Source organism: Anomaloglossus baeobatrachus, chromosome 4, assembly GCF_048569485.1.
Source record: "Anomaloglossus baeobatrachus isolate aAnoBae1 chromosome 4, aAnoBae1.hap1, whole genome shotgun sequence".
Classification (NCBI taxonomy): Eukaryota; Metazoa; Chordata; class Amphibia; order Anura; family Aromobatidae; genus Anomaloglossus; species Anomaloglossus baeobatrachus.
This window is the reverse complement of record NC_134356.1, coordinates 443,518,110-443,539,811: the sequence shown is the minus strand read 5'-3', so window position 1 is coordinate 443,539,811 and position 21,702 is coordinate 443,518,110. Positions and strand designations below refer to the sequence as shown.

The 21,702-nt window shown below is 45.2% G+C and overlaps 1 protein-coding gene across 2 annotated transcripts; it reads left to right on the top strand.

Moving 5' to 3' along the window:
* Nucleotides 1–258: 258 nt before the first annotated feature.
* On the top strand, nt 259–19,000 carry ADPGK (ADP dependent glucokinase). 2 transcript variants are annotated; one of them, XM_075342669.1, is made up of 7 exons: nt 259–765; nt 5,837–6,062; nt 15,106–15,168; nt 15,580–15,700; nt 15,779–15,975; nt 16,732–16,830; nt 17,881–19,000. In XM_075342669.1, the coding sequence occupies exons 1-7, from the start codon at nt 539–541 to the stop codon at nt 18,418–18,420; spliced, it is 1,473 nt and encodes a 490-aa protein (XP_075198784.1). In that variant the 5' UTR covers nt 259–538; the 3' UTR covers nt 18,421–19,000. The 2 variants fall into 2 exon arrangements, with proteins under 2 accessions (XP_075198784.1, XP_075198783.1); XM_075342668.1 differs by having other exon boundaries at nt 17,878–19,000.
* The last annotated feature ends 2,702 nt before the right edge of the window (nt 19,001–21,702 follow it).

Here is a 21,702-nt window from a genome sequence, read left to right as displayed (position 1 = left end):
CCAGGGAAATGGAGGCTCAGCTACACAGTACACAGTAGTCTAGTGTTCGTCCTAGTAGGAATACACTGCGCTTGGTGATTCGTACAGATCTGGTGACGTGGAGGCTGCCGCTCGCAGTTGTGCGTGTCACGCCTCGTTTCTATACGCACTGAGTCCGTCCCCTCAGGTGACCTTACTGGGTCTGTGATTGGAGGATTAGAGCGACCTCCTTCTTTCCGGCAGGCTTACGCACGTCTCTATTCACAGACACAAGTTACGCCGGAGCCGCTGTCAGGAAGGCTAGAGCGGTGGTCAGAAGTGAAACTACCGGCGGAGCAGCGTGGAGTGGACGGTCACCCCTCTCTTCATTCATTCTCTGCTCAGGACCTGCTGGCCGCAGCTCGGGGCTTGTACATGTGGCGATTGCTGATGTGGAGCCATTGATTGCAGATAGTGGCGCTGTGTGCGGCTGATCCTCCGCTCCTGTGTCTGCAGCTGGATGAGGACTTGATGGACAGTTCTCGGTGCTCGCCTGTTCTGTGCTGTGTGGACGGTCACGATGTGGGCCAGAGCCCTGTGTGTGGGCCTGCTGGCTGTTACTGTGGGGCTGATCCATCACCTGCAGCCGGACATCTCCGAGGCTGCCCTGGAATACCTCACCTCCTCCCTGCACAGCCTTTCCTCCAGGGAGACCACCTCAAGCCCCTCGTTTGAGGAAGCTCTGTCCGCCGCATGGGACCAAGTCATCACAGCCCCCAGCAGGCACTGGGGCAAGGTGGCAGTGGGGTGAGCATGTCCTCTATTCTAAGCAGCACTGCATGAGCACCAGATGACCTGGCCTCTGACTGCTGATCCCAGGCCCTTGTTTACATCACTGCAGAGATGACGTCACGTGCCTCCATGTGACCTCTCAGCCAATCACTGGCCACATTGGTGATCCTAGCCTGTATAAGGCACAAGTTCACTGAGGCTGTTGATTGGATGTTACATGAATGCGAGTGTCACTGATGCAGGAAAGTAAAGACTGACAGGGACCACCAAAGTGTGGGAGCTATGGGGGGGCTAGGCAGGTGAGTAATGGGTGTTAGTTTATAAATTTCCCAAAATGGAAACTGTCACGCGGCTCCTCCTGCCCAGTATGGATCGGAGCTTGGCTGCATGATTGGAGCCAGGTAGATTCTGCTCTGGTGTGTCAGAGATAACTTGGTGTAAGGATGTGCACTATACAGAGAGACTGGACTAGTCCGGCGCCTCCCAGCACCAGGAGATTGACAGGCTTCTCACTAAGCTCGCACACGGGAGATACCTGTCAATCACCTGTAATGCTGCGGGAGAAGCTGGCTATGGTGCCCGGCTGGCTAGATATTCTCATTGTATTTTTTTTCTGTAGCATTTCAGAGAAAAATATACAGTCTAATTGTATATCCAGGGTCTCATTCCTGCCGCCTGTGGTCTGGGCAGCGGGAATAACGAAGCAGGTTCCATTAAGGTATCACAGCATCCCACTATATGTAGATACACAGAATGTGGGGGAAGGGCAGACGTCAGGGAGCCGGTGTACGCAGTAATCTTTTGGTGGCACATAACTTTTTTTGATTGTATACAAGTTAGGCTAATGAAATATTACGTGGCCTCCTGAAGTGGCCTAACTGGTTCCATAATTCAATGCTATTTGGGAGTAAGAGTCCCATTTTCCTATATCTAACTCTGATCTTAATGCTGACACTGACCATCTTTATTCTGCAGAGCCATAAAAAGCAGGGCTGTGGAGTCGGTAAGCCAAACCTTCGACTCCGACTCCGACTCCGACTCCTCAAATTCTCTTGCACCGACTCCGACTCCGGCTCCGACTCCGACTCCGGCTCCGACTCCGACTCCGACTCCTACATATATTGCTTAGTTAGGTGAAAAATTTATTGTAGTACATGAATATGTGTATGTGAACATCAGACATTTAATAATTTTTATGATACAATAATCAAGATATTTGGATAGAACATAAAATATATTTATTGGAATACAACTTTAGAACACAAAAAACTGTAATAAATTGTAAATATGTAATACACTATGTAATATACAGTAGATTACATATATATCTTGTGTGTGTATATACACTGTGTGTATATATATATATATATATATATATATATATATATATATATATATATATATTACATATTTACAATTTATTAGTTTTTTGTGTTCTAAAGTTGTATTCCAATAAATATTTTATGTTCTATCCAAATATCTTGATTATTGTATCATAAAAACAATTAAATGTCTGATGTTCACATTGTACTACAATAAATTTTTCACTTAAATATAAGCATTATACTAAATGTTATTATTTAGTAAAATATTCAGCACATTCTGCATTGCACTCCTGTCCCCAATTTATTATATATTTTAGGAGTCGGAGTCGGTGCATTTTATACCGACTCCGACTCCGACTCCACCAAAATGAGCTCCGACTCCGACTCCACGACTCCGACTCCGACTCCACAGCCCTGATAAAAAGGATTAAATGTCTGATGTTCACATTGTACAATACATTTTTCACTTAAATATGAGCAATATATGTGGGAGTCGGAGTCGGTGCAAACGAATTTGAGGAGTCGGAGTCGAAGGTTTGGCTTACCGACTCTACAGCCCTGTTCACAAGTCAGTCACCTAGAGAAAGACAGCTGTAAAATGCTGCGGAAGAAGTTGTACTAGATATATAAAATGATTACCCCGAGGCCGGACAAACCCTATTAGGGTTAGTGCACACAGTGAGTGTCCAAGTGTCCACAGTGTTTTGGACATGGCGTGTTTTTGCTGCTTCCTAAATGCTGCATTACATATAGTACAAGCACAGTGGGTGGGATTTCTAGAAATCTGTCCGCTGTTCTGCTTTTAGACTCTCCATAAACTGACCTGCGGTGCCATAACATGTGAATTTATTCTGTGGAGACGCGAGTGTTCTGAGTGGGAGATCACAGGTATCACGCTGTGACTGTAATCCTGATCGAGGGCACGGATAGTGCGTTCTCCTGCCCAAGAGAAAGTACACTGCGTCCAGAACGCCGGCTCCCCGGATTGTGTGCATGTACTCGAAGGATATGTGCACACATGGTCTTTTAAGACACAAGTGCACCTACTGAGGTTTCCTAGCCAATACTACATTGGAAGAAAGCCACGGCCTTTTTTTTTCTCTACCAGTTGGTTCACTTGCGGTATTTGTCGTCAGTTGTCCAGCATTTCTGATGATGGGGTTTTTTTTCCTATAACTTCAACTGGAGAGCGGCTTCCCAGCCGCCTGAAGAGTGAGCGAGCTACTTTACTGACCCCTGGGTGTTTATAAATAATAAAAAAGAAGCATGTGCACAGCAATGTCATGTCTACATTGCTGTTCATTATGTTAGTTTTTTGCGTTGGTTTTTCCGGCTGAAGGTGGAGTTTCCAGGCGGATTTTACCTGGAAGACATTCTATGCACAATACCTAGGAAGAATGCCTTCTTTTTTTTTTTTTCCCAGAAGCATGGTTTTTGAAGAGGTTTGCTTTAGCAGTTCTGCTTAAACTACCTCCCACCCCCCAAAACTCAGCATGGTAACCTAGCCTAATAGCCATGGATCGCTTGTGCCGCTTTATTGCACAAGGATAACCAAAGATTTGGTAAATTGCTTCTGTTATGGATGCAACAGGAACTATAAAATAAATCCCTTTGAGAAAAGGGAACTACAGTAATGTACATGCACTGTGTGGAGTCTATAAGGCGCTAGTGGCTGGCGTGAAAATCAGTTTTGTTTCTTTTCTTGCATAGCACAACTACCATATTTTTTGTTCTTTAAGACGCTCAGGATTATAAGACGCATTCCAAATTTAGAAGAGGAAAGTAGGAAAAATAATTTTTAATGTTAAAATGAGGGTCCGTCTTATAATCCTAGTGCGTCTTAGGCTATTTGCGCACGTGTGCGTATTTATATGCAGTTAAGCTGCGATCTGCACAGCAGCATAACTGCATGCGTCCTGTGTCCCCAGCATAATCTATGAAGATTATGCAGGAGACGTGCGCACGTGGTGTATTAGAGCGCAGCGCTTTGGCTGCTGCCCGAAGCGCACGTTCTAAGAAGTGACATGTCACTTATTCTGTGCGCTCTGCATGCAGCCCCCACTCTGTCTATGGGAGGGTCTGCAGTCAGAGCGCATGGAATCGGCTTTTTTTTTCATTACGGACTCTTTCTGCAGCGATTTGAAGTGCACGTGTGCTGTTCAAATCGCTGCAGAAATTTCTGCAGGGACAGTACGCAACGTGCGCACATAGTCTTAATCTTCGTGCTTACCAGGGGGAGTGCCGGTGGTGGAGCGGCTCAAGAAGGTCACAGGAGGCAGGGTCAGCGATGCTGCGGGCTCAGCGGAGGGGGTATTGCGGCTCAGGACGGTTGGTGATACTGCGGGGGTGTCACGGCGGCAGGCTCCTTTTATCGGCCAGTGGGTTGCAGGGGTGACGCTACAGGGGAGCGACTCAGGAGGGTCACAGGATGGGGTGTCTCGGTGGCGGGTGCCATTGATTTGACTGTTAAAGAAATGGATTTCCAGAAAATGGCCGTGGAGGCAGTGCGTGTGCAGATATGACTCTGAGGTTATTCTCTTGAAGTTCATCTCATCAATCTGTGCACACGCCGCCTCCGCAGCCATTTTCTAGACGTTTATCAAGTCAACCGCTGGCGACTCAATGGAGCCCGCCACAGAGACACCCCATCACTGCAATGACACCCCCGCAGCCCACCAGCAGATCAATGGCGCCATGACACCCCCGCAGCTCATCCGCAGATTAATGGCACCAGACGGAGCACTCCCGAGCCTGTCCTGTGACCCTGCCTCCTATAACCCCGCTTCACCACCGCCGCCCCTAGTTTTGGGGAAAAAAGTGAGTCTTACAATCCAGAAAATACTGTATATTAAAAATTAAAATAAAACATAAATTGAGTTATATTGTAAAAATGCATTTTTCGTAAAGACCTGATTTAAACAATTGGTCACTTTCTGATGATACATTCCATGTAATACCTACACATATTAAAAAAAACTAATATACACACATATACTGTATTTTCCTGAGTAAAAAATTCAAATGGTTAATGGGAATCTGGCAGTAGCATCAGCTCTTCTAACCCATCTATATGGGCATGTAGGTCATAGGAAGCTGAAAAAAATATCTGCAATCTGATGTTTTATTCCTGACAAAGCTTGTATGTAAATAAGCTATTAAGATCTATGGAATGGACCGAGATCTCCATGAAAACCTGCCAACAGAGTTTATTTTAAATGAAAGGGAGCGTTACCAGTGTGAGACATGTAGTGACTGACAGTTTGCTCTTTTGATCTCTCAGCAGAGTGTGTATGATTACAACTAATACAGTACAGCAGAGCTGAGCTGTGTCTCATTGCAGACACCTTGGCAATTGCAGCGTTCTGCCCACCCACTGTCAGCTCTGCTGTACCACCCTTCCCCCACACTGGCTGCCTGTTTTTACACATCTGAGTGAGGGGTGAAGCCTCTGAAGAAATACCCAGTTGGAAATGTATTTATTTTGTCATACACCAGTGTAATGTTCCCTTTTTCAGGTTGGGCACACTTGAGTTTTTAGGATCTCTGATCCATTTCACTTGTAGATTTAATTCAGTTTTTAGCTGTTTGTATTTATATATTGGTATCTCATCAGCGGAAAATGTAACCAAATAACTGAGTGCCATGGTGCTTGTGTTTATAATTTTGAATGTCTGTTCTGTATTTCGTGGTGAAGGTCTGTGTGACGTGAATTTATACACTAATATTACTACTGTTACTATTGTTTTCTTCTTTCTCTACAGAGTGAATGCGTGTGTTGACGTGGTAGTCTCAGGGGTAAGCCTGCTCCAAGCTCTAGGACTAAACCCGCGGTCTGGAGGCGATCACTTGGTCCTTACTTCACCGGAGGAGCTAGCGGCTACATTTGTGCACTACATGCAGCGTGGCGCAGCAGCCGAACGTTTTTACAGTGATGCAGACAGCTTTCAGCACATCTCCCGCACTGCCACACAAGACCCAGGTGCCAAGGTGAGCCCATACATGTGGGTGGAAGACCACCTGGCTATACTGGCTCTGTTCTCCGATAGCACCTAATAGGACCCTATTACTGACGGTCTTCATCTCCTTGCTGTATTGTGGGGAGAAAAAAAACCCGTACATGTTCTTGTTAAATGCATGTATGCAGGAGGGGTGAAAATGTTTGATCGCTATGGGTCCATCATGAGACCCCAATTGATCGTGCAATAGACTCCTAGTAAGTGTGCAGCTCGGCCGACAGGAGTGCACACATGAGCGGGCTACGAGTTCAGATTCAATAGAAGGGCTATCCTTTGTACTGGATCCGAGCTTTAATATGCGGTTTCTAAAAATGGTATCATGTTTGGGGTTTTCCAGTATATAGATCTCTGAAAATCACTTCAAAACTGAAATCTTTGATGTTTTCAACATTTTCTTGAAAAAGATGCAGCTGCAATTTTAAAGCTTCCAACATAACACGATAAAGAACATTTTACTGATGGTGCTGATGTAAAGCCAACATGAGAAGTGTTATTTATTAGAGGTGGTTCACACCTTTTCATTACTGGCCACATCAATATTATGTTGAGAAATGAGGTTTCTCTCAAATACCTTGTGTTGCCAATACTGCCTGTGTACGGCGCTATTGCGGACCAATTATCCCCATCGCGTGACCCCTGGGCTCCGTGACCTCTGATGTCCAGTGATGTCACGTCAACTGAGGCAGGCCACAGTCTTCCTGAGTGACTGGGCTGTGGGTGGCGTTTCACCGCTCATCACAGTCCAGTGTTGTGTGGTGGGACTATCTGGAGTAAAGGAATAATCATTAGGGATGAGTGAACCCAAACTGTAAAGGTCTGTGTTTGCACCAAATACTGGTCTGGGGCTCAAACATGGTCTTTTTATAAAAAAAAAAAAAAAGTCCGAGTAGAGGTGATGTACATATGCTAACCATTTGATCGAGCATTGGGGTGCTCAGGTACGCTCTGTGCTCAGCCCAGGAGAGCCGCTTGCAGTCTCTGGCTGTCACTGGGGGGTCAAAACAACGTTTTCGGATGCTGTGTGTCCAAAAAACCCCTGCCTTCCATCCCCCTTAAATGCTCTGTTTATGGCAGGCTGTACGTGGGTGAAGAGCTGAATTGCCCAATAGGTGAATTCCATTATACTCATTACTCGAGTTGTCCCCTTAAGTTCGGGGCCCTAATGACTTATATGGAGTCCGGGGGTCCAGGAACAAGTTCGGGTCCCAAAATAAACTTTTAACTAAAGTCCAGCCAAACCTGGCAAACTCGAGCATACATAGGTCCGCTCATCTCTAATCATTCCAGTTTTGAAAATTGCTAATTTTATACATTTTTTTTTTCTCAAATTTTTTTTTTTTAAATAAATAAACGCAAATCCTAATCAATTGAAATTTCCCATTATCATAAAATATAATGTGTTGCAAAAATAAATCTCAATCACGGGATGTGTTGAAACATTGCAGAATTATTGTCACAGAAACTGACATATGTCACATTTTACAAATTTGGCCCTGTCAGTAAGGGGTTAAGATATAATTGTTTTTCTTTGTCGCTCCATTGGGAGACCCAGACAATTGGGTGTATAGCTTCTGCCTCCGGAGGCCACACAAAGTATTACACTTTAAAAAGTGTAACCCCTCCCCTCTGCCTATACACCCTCCCGTGCATCACGGGCTCCTCAGTTTTATGCTTTGTGTAGAAGGAGGCACACATTCACTCATGCATCTCCATTTTAGTCAGCAGCAGCTGCTGATTTTATCGGTTGGAAGAAAAGAGGGCCCCCACAGGGCCCCCGGCATGCTCCCTTCTCACCCCACTAAGTCGGCGGTGCTGTTAAGGTTGAGGTACCCATTGCGGGTACAGAGGCTGGAGCCACATGCCGTTTTCCTTCACCATCCCTTAGAGGCTCTGGATGAAGTGGGATCCTAACCGGTCATCCATTCACTGGGACCGGGCTCCCTCCGCAGCCCCTGTGGGAATCTGACGGACAGGAGTCTATTGTATCCTCAGGGACAAGGCCCTGCATCAAAAGGTACTCTGTGTCCCCATGGGGACGGTGCATGGAGCGCTTGTTTCTCAGACGCTGCAGCAGCTGCTGGTTTGTGAAGACCGGGACTTCCGCGCCGACCGCGCCTGTTTGTCAGCCGCGGTATTAAATCTAGTCCCCGGCTTCATCGCGGCCTAGTACCATAACTCCCGCCCCCGGGCCTGCCAGTCAGGGGTAAGGGCGGGATGGTCGACCTGACGTCGGCAGTGAGGGCTGGAGCATACTTTAGGTGTCCTATACCCCCCCCCCTCACTGATCACTGTAGGGCCCCAGATTCCCGCACTTTAATAGCCGCCGCCCACGGCTCCCTCCTCCCCTGAGAGCTCCGGCAGCCATTTTTATACAACATTCTGCCGGTGGAGGATTTCAGGAACGAGCTCTGGGAGACCTAAGGCAGGGAATCTGGTGGACACACACCGCTTTGGGCGGTCGGTAAGCCACACCGGTCACCCTTGCTGGTCCCCCTAGGGTGCCGGAGTGTGTGTATGTATGTATGTATATATATATATATATATATATATATATATATATATATATATATATATATATATATATATATATATATATATATATATATATATATATATATATATATATATATATATATATATATATATATATATATATATAATATATATATATATATTACAGTTAGGTCCAGAAATATTTGGACAGTGACACAAGTTTTGTTATTTTAGCTGTTTACAAAAACATATTCAGAAATACAATTATATATATAATATGGGCTGAAAGTGCACACTCCCAGCTGCAATATGAGAGTTTTCACATCCAAATCGGAGAAAGGGTTTAGGAATCATAGCTCTGTAATGCATAGCCTCCTCTTTTTCAAGGGACCAAAAGTAATTGGACAAGGGACTCTAAGGGCTGCAATTAACTCTGAAGGCGTCTCCCTCGTTAACCTGTAATCAATGAAGTAGTTAAAAGGTCTGGGGTTGATTACAGGTGTGTGGTTTTGCATTTGGAAGCTGTTGCTGTGACCAGACAACATGCGGTCTAAGGAACTCTCAGTTGAGGTGAAGCAGAACATCCTGAGGCTGAAAAAAAAGAAAAAATCCATCAGAGAGATAGCAGACATGCTTGGAGTAGCAAAATCAACAGTCGGGTACAGTCTGAGAAAAAAGGAATTGACTGGTGAGCTTGGGAACTCAAAAAGGCCTGGACGTCCACGGATGACAACAGTGGTGGATGATCGCCGCATACTTTCTTTGGTGAAGAAGAACCCGTTCACAACATCAACTGAAGTCCAGAACACTCTCAGTGAAGTAGGTGTATCTGTCTCTAAGTCAACAGTAAAGAGAAGACTCCATGAAAGTAAATACAAAGGGTTCACATCTAGATGCAAACCATTCATCAATTCCAAAAATAGACAGGCCAGAGTTAAATTTGCTGAAAAACACCTCATGAAGCCAGCTCAGTTCTGGAAAAGTATTCTATGGACAGATGAGACAAAGATCAACCTGTACCAGAATGATGGGAAGAAAAAAGTTTGGAGAAGAAAGGGAACGGCACATGATCCAAGGCACACCACATCCTCTGTAAAACATGGTGGAGGCAACGTGATGGCATGGGCATGCATGGCTTTCAATGGCACTGGGTCACTTGTGTTTATTGATGACATAACAGCAGACAAGAGTAGCCGGATGAATTCTGAAGTGTACCGGGATATACTTTCAGCCCAGATTCAGCCAAATGCCGCAAAGTTGATCGGACGGCGCTTCATAGTACAGGTGGACAATGACCCCAAGCATACAGCCAAAGCTACCCAGGAGTTCATGAGTGCAAAAAAGTGGAACATTCTGCAATGGCCAAGTCAATCATCAGATCTTAACCCAATTGAGCATGCATTTCACTTGCTCAAATCCAGACTTAAGACGGAAAGACCCACAAACAAGCAAGACCTGAAGGCTGCGGCTGTAAAGGCCTGGCAAAGCATTAAGAAGGAGGAAACCCAGCGTTTGGTGATGTCCATGGGTTCCAGACTTAAGGCAGTGATTGCCTCCAAAGGATTCGCAACAAAATATTGAAAATAAAAATATTTTGTTTGTGTTTGGTTTATTTGTCCAATTACTTTTGACCTCCTAAAATGTGGAGTGTTTGTAAAGAAATGTGTACAATTCCTACAATTTCTATCAGATATTTTTGTTCAAACCTTCAAATTAAACGTTACAATCTGCACTTGAATTCTGTTGTAGAGTTTTCAATTCAAATCCAATGTGGTGGCATGCAGAGCCCAACTCGCGAAAATTGTGTCACTGTCCAAATATTTCTGGACCTAACTGTATATGTATGTATGTATATGTGTGTGTATATATATATATATATATATATATATATATATATATATATATATATATATATATATATCTCCCTCAGTGATCACGCTCCTAGGAGACAACAGCATGTCGTCCACAAAGAGCAAGGGCGCTAAGACAAAAGGTTTTTTTGCAACCTGTACCTCTTGTAGGGCTATGTTACCTGCGGGTTCCACCTACCCTCACTGTGAGCAATGCTCGACCCCTGTTGCACTTGCCCAGCCGGAGCCTCGGTCACTAGTGGGCCCCTCGGCTCAGGCAGACCCTCCTGCTTCCCCTGTCCAGGCGGCAGGGACAGAGTTGGCAGTTTTTGCTGAGAAACTCTGAGTCACTTTCACAATCCATGGCTCAGTCTATGGACAAATGGTCTGCCAAGATACTAGAAGCCCTGCAGTCCAGACTGGTCCTTACACAGGCCCCAGGCACTGTTGGATCATCACCTCCAGGCCCCTCTCGGTCTGCGCCGCAGCGTGCTCCCGGGGTGGCCCCTAGGTCTCATGTGGAGGAGTCCTGCACGGACCACAGTCCCAGACCGGCTAAGCGGGCTCGCTGGGAATCTTCCCCGACTTCCTCACACTGCTCGGGGTCTCAGCTTGAGGACTCTCTGGAGGATGAGGCAGACGTCGCAGCTCAGGGCTCTGACCCTGACGTTGCTCTCAATCTTGATACACCTGAAGGGGACGCCATAGTAAATGACCTTATATCGTCCATCAACCAGGTGCTAGATCTCTCTCCCCCAGCTCCACCTATAGAGGAGTCGGCTTCGCAGCAGGAGAAACACCAGTTTAGGTTTCCCAAACGTACACGGAGTGCGTTTTTCGATCACTCCAACTTCAGGGATGCTGTCCAGAAGCACAGAGCTTTTCCGGACAAGCGCTTTACTAAGCGCCTTAATGACACACGTTACCCCTTCCCCTCTGACGTAGTTAAGGGTTGGGCTCAGTGTCCCAAGGTGGATCCTCCAGTCTCTAGACTGGCAGCTAGATCTGTAGTATCAGTTGCAGATGGCTCATCGCTCAAGGATGCCACTGACAGGCAGATAGAGCTCCTGGTGAAATCCATCTATGAAGCCACAGGTGCGTCCTTTGCCCCGGCCTTTGCAGCCGTGTGGGCACTCCAAGCTATCTCAGCTTGTCTGTCTGAGATTAATGCGGTGACACGTACCTCTGCTCCGCAAGTTGCGTCTTTGACTTCCCAGGCGTCGGCTTTTTCGTCCTACGCCATGAACGCCGTCCTGGACTCTGCTAGCCGTACAGCGGTAGCATCCGCTAATTCGGTGGCAGTCCGCAGAGCCATGTGGCTACGCGAATGGAAGGCATTCTCTGCTTCCAAGAAATTCTTAACCGGTTTGCCGTTTGCTGGCGACCGTTTGTTTGGCGAACGATTGGATGAAATTATTAAGCAATCCAAGGGAAAGGACTCGTCCTTACCCCAGGCCAAACCGAAGAAACCTCAGCAACGGAAAATACAACAGAGGTTTCGGTCCTTTCGGCCCTCAGCCAAGTCCCAATCCTCCTCGTCCAACAGGCCAGAGAAGGTCCAGAGGAACTTTTTTGCGTGGCGGTCTAAGGCACGCCCCCAAAAAACCGCCGGAGGCACTGCCTCCAAGGCGGCCTCCTCATGACTCTCGGCATCCCCTAGCCACATCCTCGGTCGGTGGCAGGCTCTCCCGCTTTTGCGACGCCTGGTGGCCACATGTCCAAGACCGATGGGTGAGAGACATTCTGTCTCACGGTTACAGGATAGAGTTCAGCTCTCGTCCCCCGACTCGTTTCTTCAGAACATCTCCGCCCCCCGAGCGAGCCGAGGCACTTTTTCAGGCGGTGAACACTCTGAAGACAGAAGGAGTTGTGATTCCTGTTCCTCTCCAGGAACATGGTCGTGGTTTTTACTCCAACTTGTTTGTGGTGCCAAAGAAAGACGGCTCATTCCGTCCCGTTCTGGACCTCAAACTGCTCAACAGACATGTGAGCACCAGATGGTTTCGGATGGAATCTCTCCGCTCTGTCATCGCTTCGATGTCACAAGGAGACTTCCTAGCATCGATCGACATCAAGGATGCTTATCTCCATGTGCCGATCGCACCCGAACATCAACGCTTTTTGCGTTTCGCCATCGGGGACGAACACCTTCAGTTCGTGGCATTGCCTTTCGGCCTGGCGACAGCCCCACGGGTGTTCACCAAGGTCATGGCATCTTTTGTGGCGGTCCTACACTCTCAGGGCCACTCGGTGATTCCCTACTTAGACGATCTTCTGGTCAGGGCACCCTCTCAGATGGCGTGTCAAAACAGCCTTTCTGTCGCTCTGGCGACTCTCCAGAAGTTCGGGTGGATCATCAACTTCCCAAAATCCAAGTTGACACCAACCCAATCACTAACGTACCTTGGGATGGAGTTTCATACTCAGTCAGCAGTAGTCATGCTACCGCTGGACAAGCAGCTTTCGCTGCAGGCAGGGGTGCAATCGCTTCTTCGGGGTCAGTCGCACCCCTTGAGGCGCCTCATGCACTTCCTGGGGAAGATGGTGGCAGCGATGGAGGCAGTGCCCTTCGCGCAATTCCATCTGCGGCCACTCCAGTGGGACATCCTCCGCAAATGGGACAGGAGGTCGACTTCACTCGACAGGAACGTCTCTCTTTCCCTTGCAACCAAGACGTCACTTCAGTGGTGGCTCCTTCCCAACTCTCTATCGTAGGGAAAATCCTTTCTACCCCCCACCTGGGCTGTAGTCACGACGGACGCGAGCCTGTCAGGGTGGGGGGCGGTTTTTCTCCACCACAGGGCTCAGGGAGCCTGGACTCCGATAGAGTCATCCCTTCAGATCAATATTCTGGAGATAAGGGCAGTGTATCTAGCCCTATTGGCCTTTCATCGGTGGCTGGAGGGCAGGCAGATCCGGATCCAGTCGGACAACGCCACTGCCGTCGCATACATCAACCACCAAGGCGGCACTCGCAGTCGTCAAGCCTTCCAGGAAGTCCGACGAATTCTGCAGTGAGTGGAAGCCACAGCTTCCAACATTTCCGCAGTTCATATCCCGGGCGTAGAAAACTGGGAAGCAGATTTTCTCAGCCGACAGGGCATGGACGCGGGGGAATGGTCTCTTCACCCAGACGTATTTCGAGAGATCTGTCGCCGCTGGGGAACGCCGGACGTCGATCTCATGGCATCACGGCACAACAACAAAGTCCCGGCATTCATGGCCCGGTCTCAAGATCACAGAGCTCTGGCGGCGGACACATTAGTTCAGGATTGGTCGCAGTTTCGACTGCCCTATGTATTTCCTCCTCTGGCAATGCTGCCCAGAGTGCTGCGCAAGATCAGGTCCGACTGTCCTCGCGCCATTCTCGTCGCCCCAGATTGGCCGAGGCGGTCGTGGTACCCGGATCTGTGGCATCTCACAGTGGGTCAACCGTGGGCGCTCCCTGACCGCCTGGACTTGCTGTCTCAAGGGCCGTTTTTCCATCTGAATTCTGTGGCCCTCAACCTGACTGTGTGGCCATTGAGTCCTGGCTCCTAGCGTCCTCAGGGTTATCTCAAGATGTCTTCCTAAGGTGGTATCCCCTTTTTCATCTCAATCAGGATATCTCCTTACCTTCATTTTGCCCTCATCCAGTTCACCAATGTGAAAAGGATTTGCACTCGTTAGATCTGGTGAGAGCTCTCCGGCTCTACGTGTCTCGCACGGCGCCCCTGCGCCGTTCTGATGCGCTCTTTGTCCTTGTCGCTGGCCAGCGTAAGGGTTCGCAGGCTTCCAAGTCAACCTTGGCTCGGTGGATCAAGGAACCGATTCTTGAAGCCTACCTTTCTTCTGGGCTTCCGCTTCCTTTGGGGCTGAAAGCCCATTCTACCAGAGCCGTGGGTGCGTCCTGGGCATTGCGGCACCGGGCTACGGCTCAGCAGGTGTCTCAGGCAGCTACCTGGTCTAGTCTGCACACTTTTACTAAACACTATCAGGGCATACCTATGCTTCGGCAGACGCCAGTCTAGGTAGGCGAGTCCTTCAGGCGGCGGTTGCCCACCTGTAAGAGGGGGCCGTTTCGGCTCTTTTTATCGAGGTATTCTTTTACCCACCCAGGGACTGCTTTTGGACGTCCCAATTGTCTGGGTCTCCCAATGGAGCGACAAAGAAGAAGGGAATTTTGTTTACTTACCGTAAATTCCTTTTCTTCTAGCTCCTATTGGGAGACCCAGCACCCGCCCCTGTTCCCTTCGGGCTGTTTGTTCTTTTGTGTACACATGTTGTTCATGTTGAATCGTTTCTTTTGGTTCATGGTTTTCAGTTCTCCGAACATCCTTCGGATTGAATTTACCTTAGACCAATTTATAAGTTTCCTCCTTCCTGCTTTTGCACCAAAACTGAGGAGCCCGTGATGCACGGGAGGGTGTATAGGCAGAGGGGAGGGGTTACACTTTTTAAAGTGTAATACTTTGTGTGGCCTCCGGAGGCAGAAGCTATACACCCAATTGTCTGGGTCTCCCAATAGGAGCTAGAAGAAAAGGAATTTACGGTAAGTAAACAAAATTCCCTTCTTTGTGTCCTTTCAGACAAGGAAGATAAAAGCATCCATGCTATATAAACTACAGTTTATAACCTTGGGTTTTCCAGTGTTTGAATATTCAGTACATCATCACTTTTTCTTCTTTTTAGCACTTTGTTGGTGGAAATGCTGCACTTATTGCTCAGAGATTGGCCGGTCATCCACATACTGAGGTAACCACCTACACCTGTCATATATATATGTGTGTATATATATATATATATATATATATATATAATTATACTATAATTAGCCTGTACTGCCACAGACGCTATTCATGCCAGAAATGAAGCGCTATTGTTCCCGAGAGTATCACAGACAGCCTCCATATTAGATAATAGGGTCTATTGGGTGATAGTACGGCACAATGTAACTTGGTTTCCGCTCTTTTGCCTTATTTCACCCTATAGCTGGTTGTGGAGCTCCTCATAGAGGACACACTCGTACACTGTATGATAGGAGGGGAACATCTGCAGACAGACGGGCAATGCTATACACTCCTAGCAATCAGTTGGTGTTCTTTTGTTTTTTCTTAGGACTAATATAATGTGAATTAAGTGTGTTTTCACATCTTTCCTTTACAGATTCTTCTTTGTGGCCCAATAGGCCCTAAACTTCATGAACTGCTAGATGAGCGGATCTTGGTGCCACCAACCTCATTACAAGAACAGGATGAGTATCATCTGATTTTGGAATACAAAGCAGGTAAATAATTTATATACATGTCTGACTGTTCATGTAAGATAAGGGCAACATTCATTAAAAAGATGTTCTTTCTTCCAGGAGAGCAGTGGGGCTCCGGTCGCGCTCCTGCCGCCAATCGGTTCATTTTTTCCCATGACTTGTCCAATGGTGCCATGACATCATTGGAAGTTTTACTTTCAAACCTAGAGGATTTCCAGCCAAAATTATTGGTTCTTTCTGGGTTGCACATGATGGAGGGTTTAAGTCAGGAACAAAGGACCAGTCGTTTACATGAGGTAAGAAAAAAATGGCTTCAAGGTGCTTCAATATTCCCCAAAAACGTTTCTTCTAGTTGCACCTTCTAATTGAATAAAGAGGAATAATATACTGGTATCTTTAGGCTCAATTGGATTTTCTGGACAAATCAAACTTTGAATTGCAAAAAAAATTCTATATGAGTCGCAAATTAGTAGTCACGTGGCTAGAAGCCTAAGGCTACTGTCAAAATCATTGCAAATATACAGTGGGTACATTATCATTTCACAGATCTAGTTTGTATTTTTTTTTTTTAACAAAAATTCATTATTTTTCCATTTCAAGAATTTTATTGATTTTCAAGTTCAGCATGACAGCGCAAAACAAAATATTTTGTTGATCATTCAACTTACAAGTTTGCGTGCCAACTTATACATAAGACAGAATGGGAAGAAGGAAAATAAAATCTTGGTAATATAGAGGTGATGCGAGGGAAAGATTCATTATTTATTAGTTATATCTACTGGAATATATTTAAAGGGGTTGTCTGGTCTAAATCCACATGTCTGCAGTCACTGTATGACTACACACTTGTGAATCCTCACATCTAATATACTGAGAAGATTCTTCAGTGTCAGAGCCAAGAACGATGGTCATTATATGAACAATTCAAAAATAGCACAAAAAAAAAAATAGCCATTTAACAAGCACAAGTGTCAGGTCATTATAGCCCTGTAAAAGGTTAATTAAAATTGCATTGCCACTCAACTGTATTTCTCTTTGGTACAACCTTTCAGGCTGCCAGTGCTTTGTCCGATGTTCCTTCAGATATCCTTATTCATTTGGAATTAGCAAGTATGACGGATGGCGAGTTGATGAGAGGCATAATCTACCAGGTAACCACTGAGCTTGGAAAAGCTGAACTGTATCGAGTTATGCAAAATAGAATATGTCAGAGAATCTCTTAAACAGATGAGTATGTTTAACGCCTTACTATCATGTGCCGTACATGTACGGCCCAAATCAATATTGGGTGTATGGAGCAGGCTCAGTTGGTGAAGCTGACCCATACCTGGCAGGTGATGGCTGTGATGCACCCAGGCTCTAACAGCTGCGGGTGAAGCATAACTCTGCCCCTGACTATTAAAAACCGCTGTCAAACTCTGAGAATGGCATTAACAGCACTACATCATGAGGGTGCGTCATTCTATGCGTCCTCATGACATGATGGTGAGGCCGCTGAAAGGTTTCTTTGAAAGCTAGGGGTCTGTTGAAGACCTCCATGCCTGTCATCCTAGAGCTCCTTTGAGACCCAGCCTGTGGCCCAACTTCAAAGGAGACTGTGGTTTTTACTTTATGCCAGAATACATGTGGTATCGCGTCGTCCAGAAAAGTCTGAGTTATCAAAATCTAAAAATAATTAACCGGATCAGTGTAAACACTGTAAACGGGGGACAAAATTTCAAACAGTCAAGATTTCAGGGGGGGATCCAGTTATCTAATACATTATGTAGTAAAATAAGTATTCTCTTTCTAAAGTACAACTTATCCTGCAAAAATAAAGGCCCTCATTTATCTATGTGGACAGAAAATTAAAATGATTGCTCTGAGGCCTCATTCACACATCAGTATTTTTGTATCAATGTTTGTATAGCACAGCCAGAAGTGGAACTTACAGAAAAAAATCGATAATTGAAAGATTGACACTTGTTCTATATTTTTTTTTTTTTGGTTTTTTTTTGGAGACACTCCAGGTTTTGGCATACAAATATTGATGTGTGTATTAGGTTGGAAGAAGGAAACGAGAAACCAGAAATTGACCATGGCAAATATTTTCAGCTTTGGTTTATGGGATGATCTTGGTGCATAGATTCTTAATGAGATGGGTAACGAGAGGGGTTGTCTTTTTATAATGAGTTCCATATTTGTGTTCTCTTGGTCAGCAGGTCTTCCCTTTGATAAGTTCTCTTGGACTCAATGAACAAGAACTACTGTTTTTGACCCAGTCAGCGAATGGTCCTCATTCCGCCTTGTCTGCCTGGTCCGGAGTTCCCGATGTTGGAGTAGTGAGCGATATCTTGTCTTGGATCCTCCAGGGTTCTGGTAGTGAAGGCTCTGGTCTTACGAGGGTTCATTTTCACACGCTGGCCTATCATATAATTGCCACCATTGATGGCTTTTGGGAAAACCAGGTTGCTGCTGTAGCTGCAGGTGCTCGGGTTGCTGGAACTCAGGCATGTGCTAGTGAAACCATTGATCCTGCACGAGTAATGCTTAAAAGTCCACTGGAGTTTTCCACGTCGCAAACGGAGACTGGTTATACTGCAAGGATCAGTGCTAAGGAGCCAGTTGCCGTGTGGAAAAGTGGAGGAGTGACCTTTCATTTTACACCTGTCCTAATATGCAAGGATCCAATTAGGACAGTCGGGTTGGGAGATGCTATATCAGCAGAAGGACTGTTGTTCTCAGAGTCCAAAGCTCAATAATAAAACATCTCTGCACTACAGGAACACGGGTGACGTCTACCGCTGTCGACATCGGACAACTGCTTGAACACTTTGTTGCTGCCCTATACTGTTTGGTACAGTTTTATGTCCATTATTTATAGGGGGTCAGGAAATACAAATCTAAACAAATACATGCTAGTGAAGATGCTAGCAATGTTACAATATTGAAGTATGTAATTTATGCTTTATTTAAGTAAATATGCATTCCAAACATTAAAGAGAAACATAACCCCAAATGGCCATAAATTTGCGAATTTCAGCTCTAGCCAAAGTTTAGTAATTGTTTTTTATTAACTTGGAGGCATTCTTCTGTTTTTAAATATGAATGTCCCCATATAAACGCAGGATGAGATGCTGTCATGTGAAGGATTTGTAAGGGTATGTACACACAGTGTCTTTTTCATGCAAATTCTGCCTGAAAAAAGCTCCCCATAAGATGGCCATATTGCTGTGCACATGTTCCGTCTTATCACTTTTCTCCACTTCAGGGTTAAAGCGCACCAATCACCAGTATTTTCCTGTATAATCTAAAGCCAGTGCTATATTGGCACTATCAGGCTTATTCTATACATACCTTTAGTTGTCAGCTAGGATCTATAAATTTTGAAACGTAAGCAAGTAAAGTTTTGTAACACGAGCAACTTTTTGAGTGGCAGCAGCTGTCGATCAACTGGTAGCTGGGTTGGGTATTCATAGTAATTCCCATCTCCCTGCCTCTCCATCCTCCCCCTGTTATTTATGCTAATTCAATTATAGAATCGTTTTACTAAGTGACTAGAAAGGCCTGTGCTAATATGTGACCAAAAGGGGCGGGGCCTCGGCCGACAGAAAAAATAGTGCTGCTTCCTGGTATCATCTATGTTGGCTGATTCCCGGCCCCTTCTGGTCACATGGGTGTGACATCAGCCTAGGTCCTTCTAGTTACTTAGTAAAATGACTCAGTAATAGAATTAGCATAAATAACAGGGGGGAGGATGGACAGGCAGGGGATCGGGAATCACAGAGTACCTACCCCAGCAATCACTGATTGGCAGCTGCTTTCATTCAAAAAGCTGCTCATTTTACAAACTTTACTTGCTTGCGTTTCAAAACCTTTATATCCGAGCTGACAACTAAAGGTATGTATAGAATCAGCATGATAGTGCCAGTATAGCACTGGCTGTAGGTTGTATAGGAAAATCCTGGTGGTTGGTGCGCTTTAAGAGACCCTAAAGCTATTAAGTGTCGCTGTCATTATTTTGGCGACTTCTGCTAGGAAACTGCTCAATCTGTATACCTAAAGGCCCTGTCACACAGAGATAAATCTTTGGCAGATCTGTGGTTGCAGTTAAATCATGGACATATTGTTCCATTTGTACACAGCCACAAACCTGGCACTGATTGTCCACAATTTAACTGCAACCACAGATCTGCCAATCAGTGCCAGGTTTGTGGCTGTGTACAAATGGAACAATATGTCCATGATTTCACTGCAACCACAGATCTGCCAAAGATTTATCTCTGTGTGTGACTGGGCCTTAACAGCATAGAGTGGGAGCCACTGTAAGAACGACGGCAAAGCCCCTTCAGGAAGACTACCGGCGGTTTCCTGATGCTGCGCCAGTGTCAAAATGGTGCCACGTGCACATACCTCAAAGAGGCAAAATAGGATAGATTTTTATTATTTTTTTTTTTCAAATGAAAAGAAATCCGTTCACTTCAGTGGTACAACCGAGTGTTAGTCGCAATGTTGTCCCAAAACGTGGCTGGGGTAAACTATTTCTCCTACTGGTGTATTTTGGAGTTGCTGTTCATGCACTAATTGAACGTTTCTATGTAAAGTACTTTGAAGCGGCTCGCCATGTAGTTGAGATTGCCAGATCCAAAGCTATACTGTGCGGACATATGCACACACAGGATCCGTTATGTCATCCGCCTCGTGACTTTCACTGACTTAACAAAATGTGCTTTTTGTTTATCTGATGCAGTAATTCCGTCTTTGTTCATCAGATTTGTAGTAAACTTGAGATTATTCTTCGTTAAAACTTATTACAAACCTCATTTTTTAACAATTGTTGACAAGTTTCCAGATAATTTATATTACAGAATATAGAAGCGGCATGAAAACTACATTTGGTGATAAGCAAATCAAAATGTAGTTCTTCCATTGGTTTAGAATCACAGTATATGCTGGCACTTGTGGTTCCACAATTGTAGATGACTAGCCTTAGTACATGGTGGAGCAGTTTTCTATCTCTGGGATATTACTTGTAATGGTGAAATGTTTTAATGTCTGGGTATCATTCACTCCACCTTTTATCTCTTGGTGTTACGTGCATCCATCTCTGAATCTCTCTGGTGAATTTTTATCGGGACCAAAAATATTTATGCCTTTTCTGTATTGTTGTCCCTTTCTTTTTTCCTTTGCCTATATATGTATGTGGCCGTACTTAACGCCTAATGAAATGCCTTTTTTCTTCTTTTTTTTTTTTTTTTTTTTTTTTTCTTTTTGTACCTTCTTTTTATTTATTATTATTTTTTTTTTTTTTTTTTGCTGGGATAACCTCCCATTTAATCCTATCTAACTTACTGTTACAATTTTATAACAACTTGATGAGTCATATCTCGTTATTTATTCTAGTTTTTAAAAAGCAGGTCAAGTAAAAAATGACTGAATCTGTGCACACGTGCGGATTCATTGACAGTGATAAGACAATGGTCCTATTACTATATTGAGTGGATGCAAAAAGGGAAACTTGAACTGTTTGGCCGCTACTTTTTTTTTTTTTTTTTTTTGATACTGCAAATCCACCCACTATTAAAATAGGGAGTGGATTTGTAGTATCGGTCGCGTTCACTATAGTTTTGACGGAGCTGCTGTTTTCCAGCAGTATCTCTGAAATCTTCTGGCCAGGCCTGGTAACAGCTGATTGGAAGAGGTTCCTGGTATTACACCCCCACCGATCCAATATTTATAGCCTACTGTAAGTATAAGCCATTAATAAAAGAAAAAGTTGTGGTCAACCTCTTTAAAGCGCACCAATCACCAGGATTTTCCTATTCATTGTGATCCCACCCCCTTGTCTGTCGTCCTCCCCCTGTTATTTATGCTGATTCTATTATAGAATAGTTTTACTAAGTGACTAGAAGGACCTGTACTGATGTCATACCCATGTGACCAGAAGGGGCAGGGCCTCAGCCAACATAGTCACAAAGTAAAATGATTCTATAAGAGAATTAGCATAAATAAAAGGGGAGGAACATCAGGCAGGGGGCGGGGAT

Excerpts from the sequence above, each read along its gene's own strand:
- ADPGK (XM_075342668.1), top strand. The coding sequence starts at position 539 with ATGTGGGCCAGAGCCCTGTGTGTGGGCCTGCTGGCTGTTACTGTGGGG. Across the intron at positions 15,976-16,731 it reads GGACCAGTCGTTTACATGAG|GCTGCCAGTGCTTTGTCCGA; the intron begins GTAAGAAAAAAA and ends ACAACCTTTCAG. Across the intron at positions 16,831-17,877 it reads TGAGAGGCATAATCTACCAG|CAGGTCTTCCCTTTGATAAG; the intron begins GTAACCACTGAG and ends TCTCTTGGTCAG.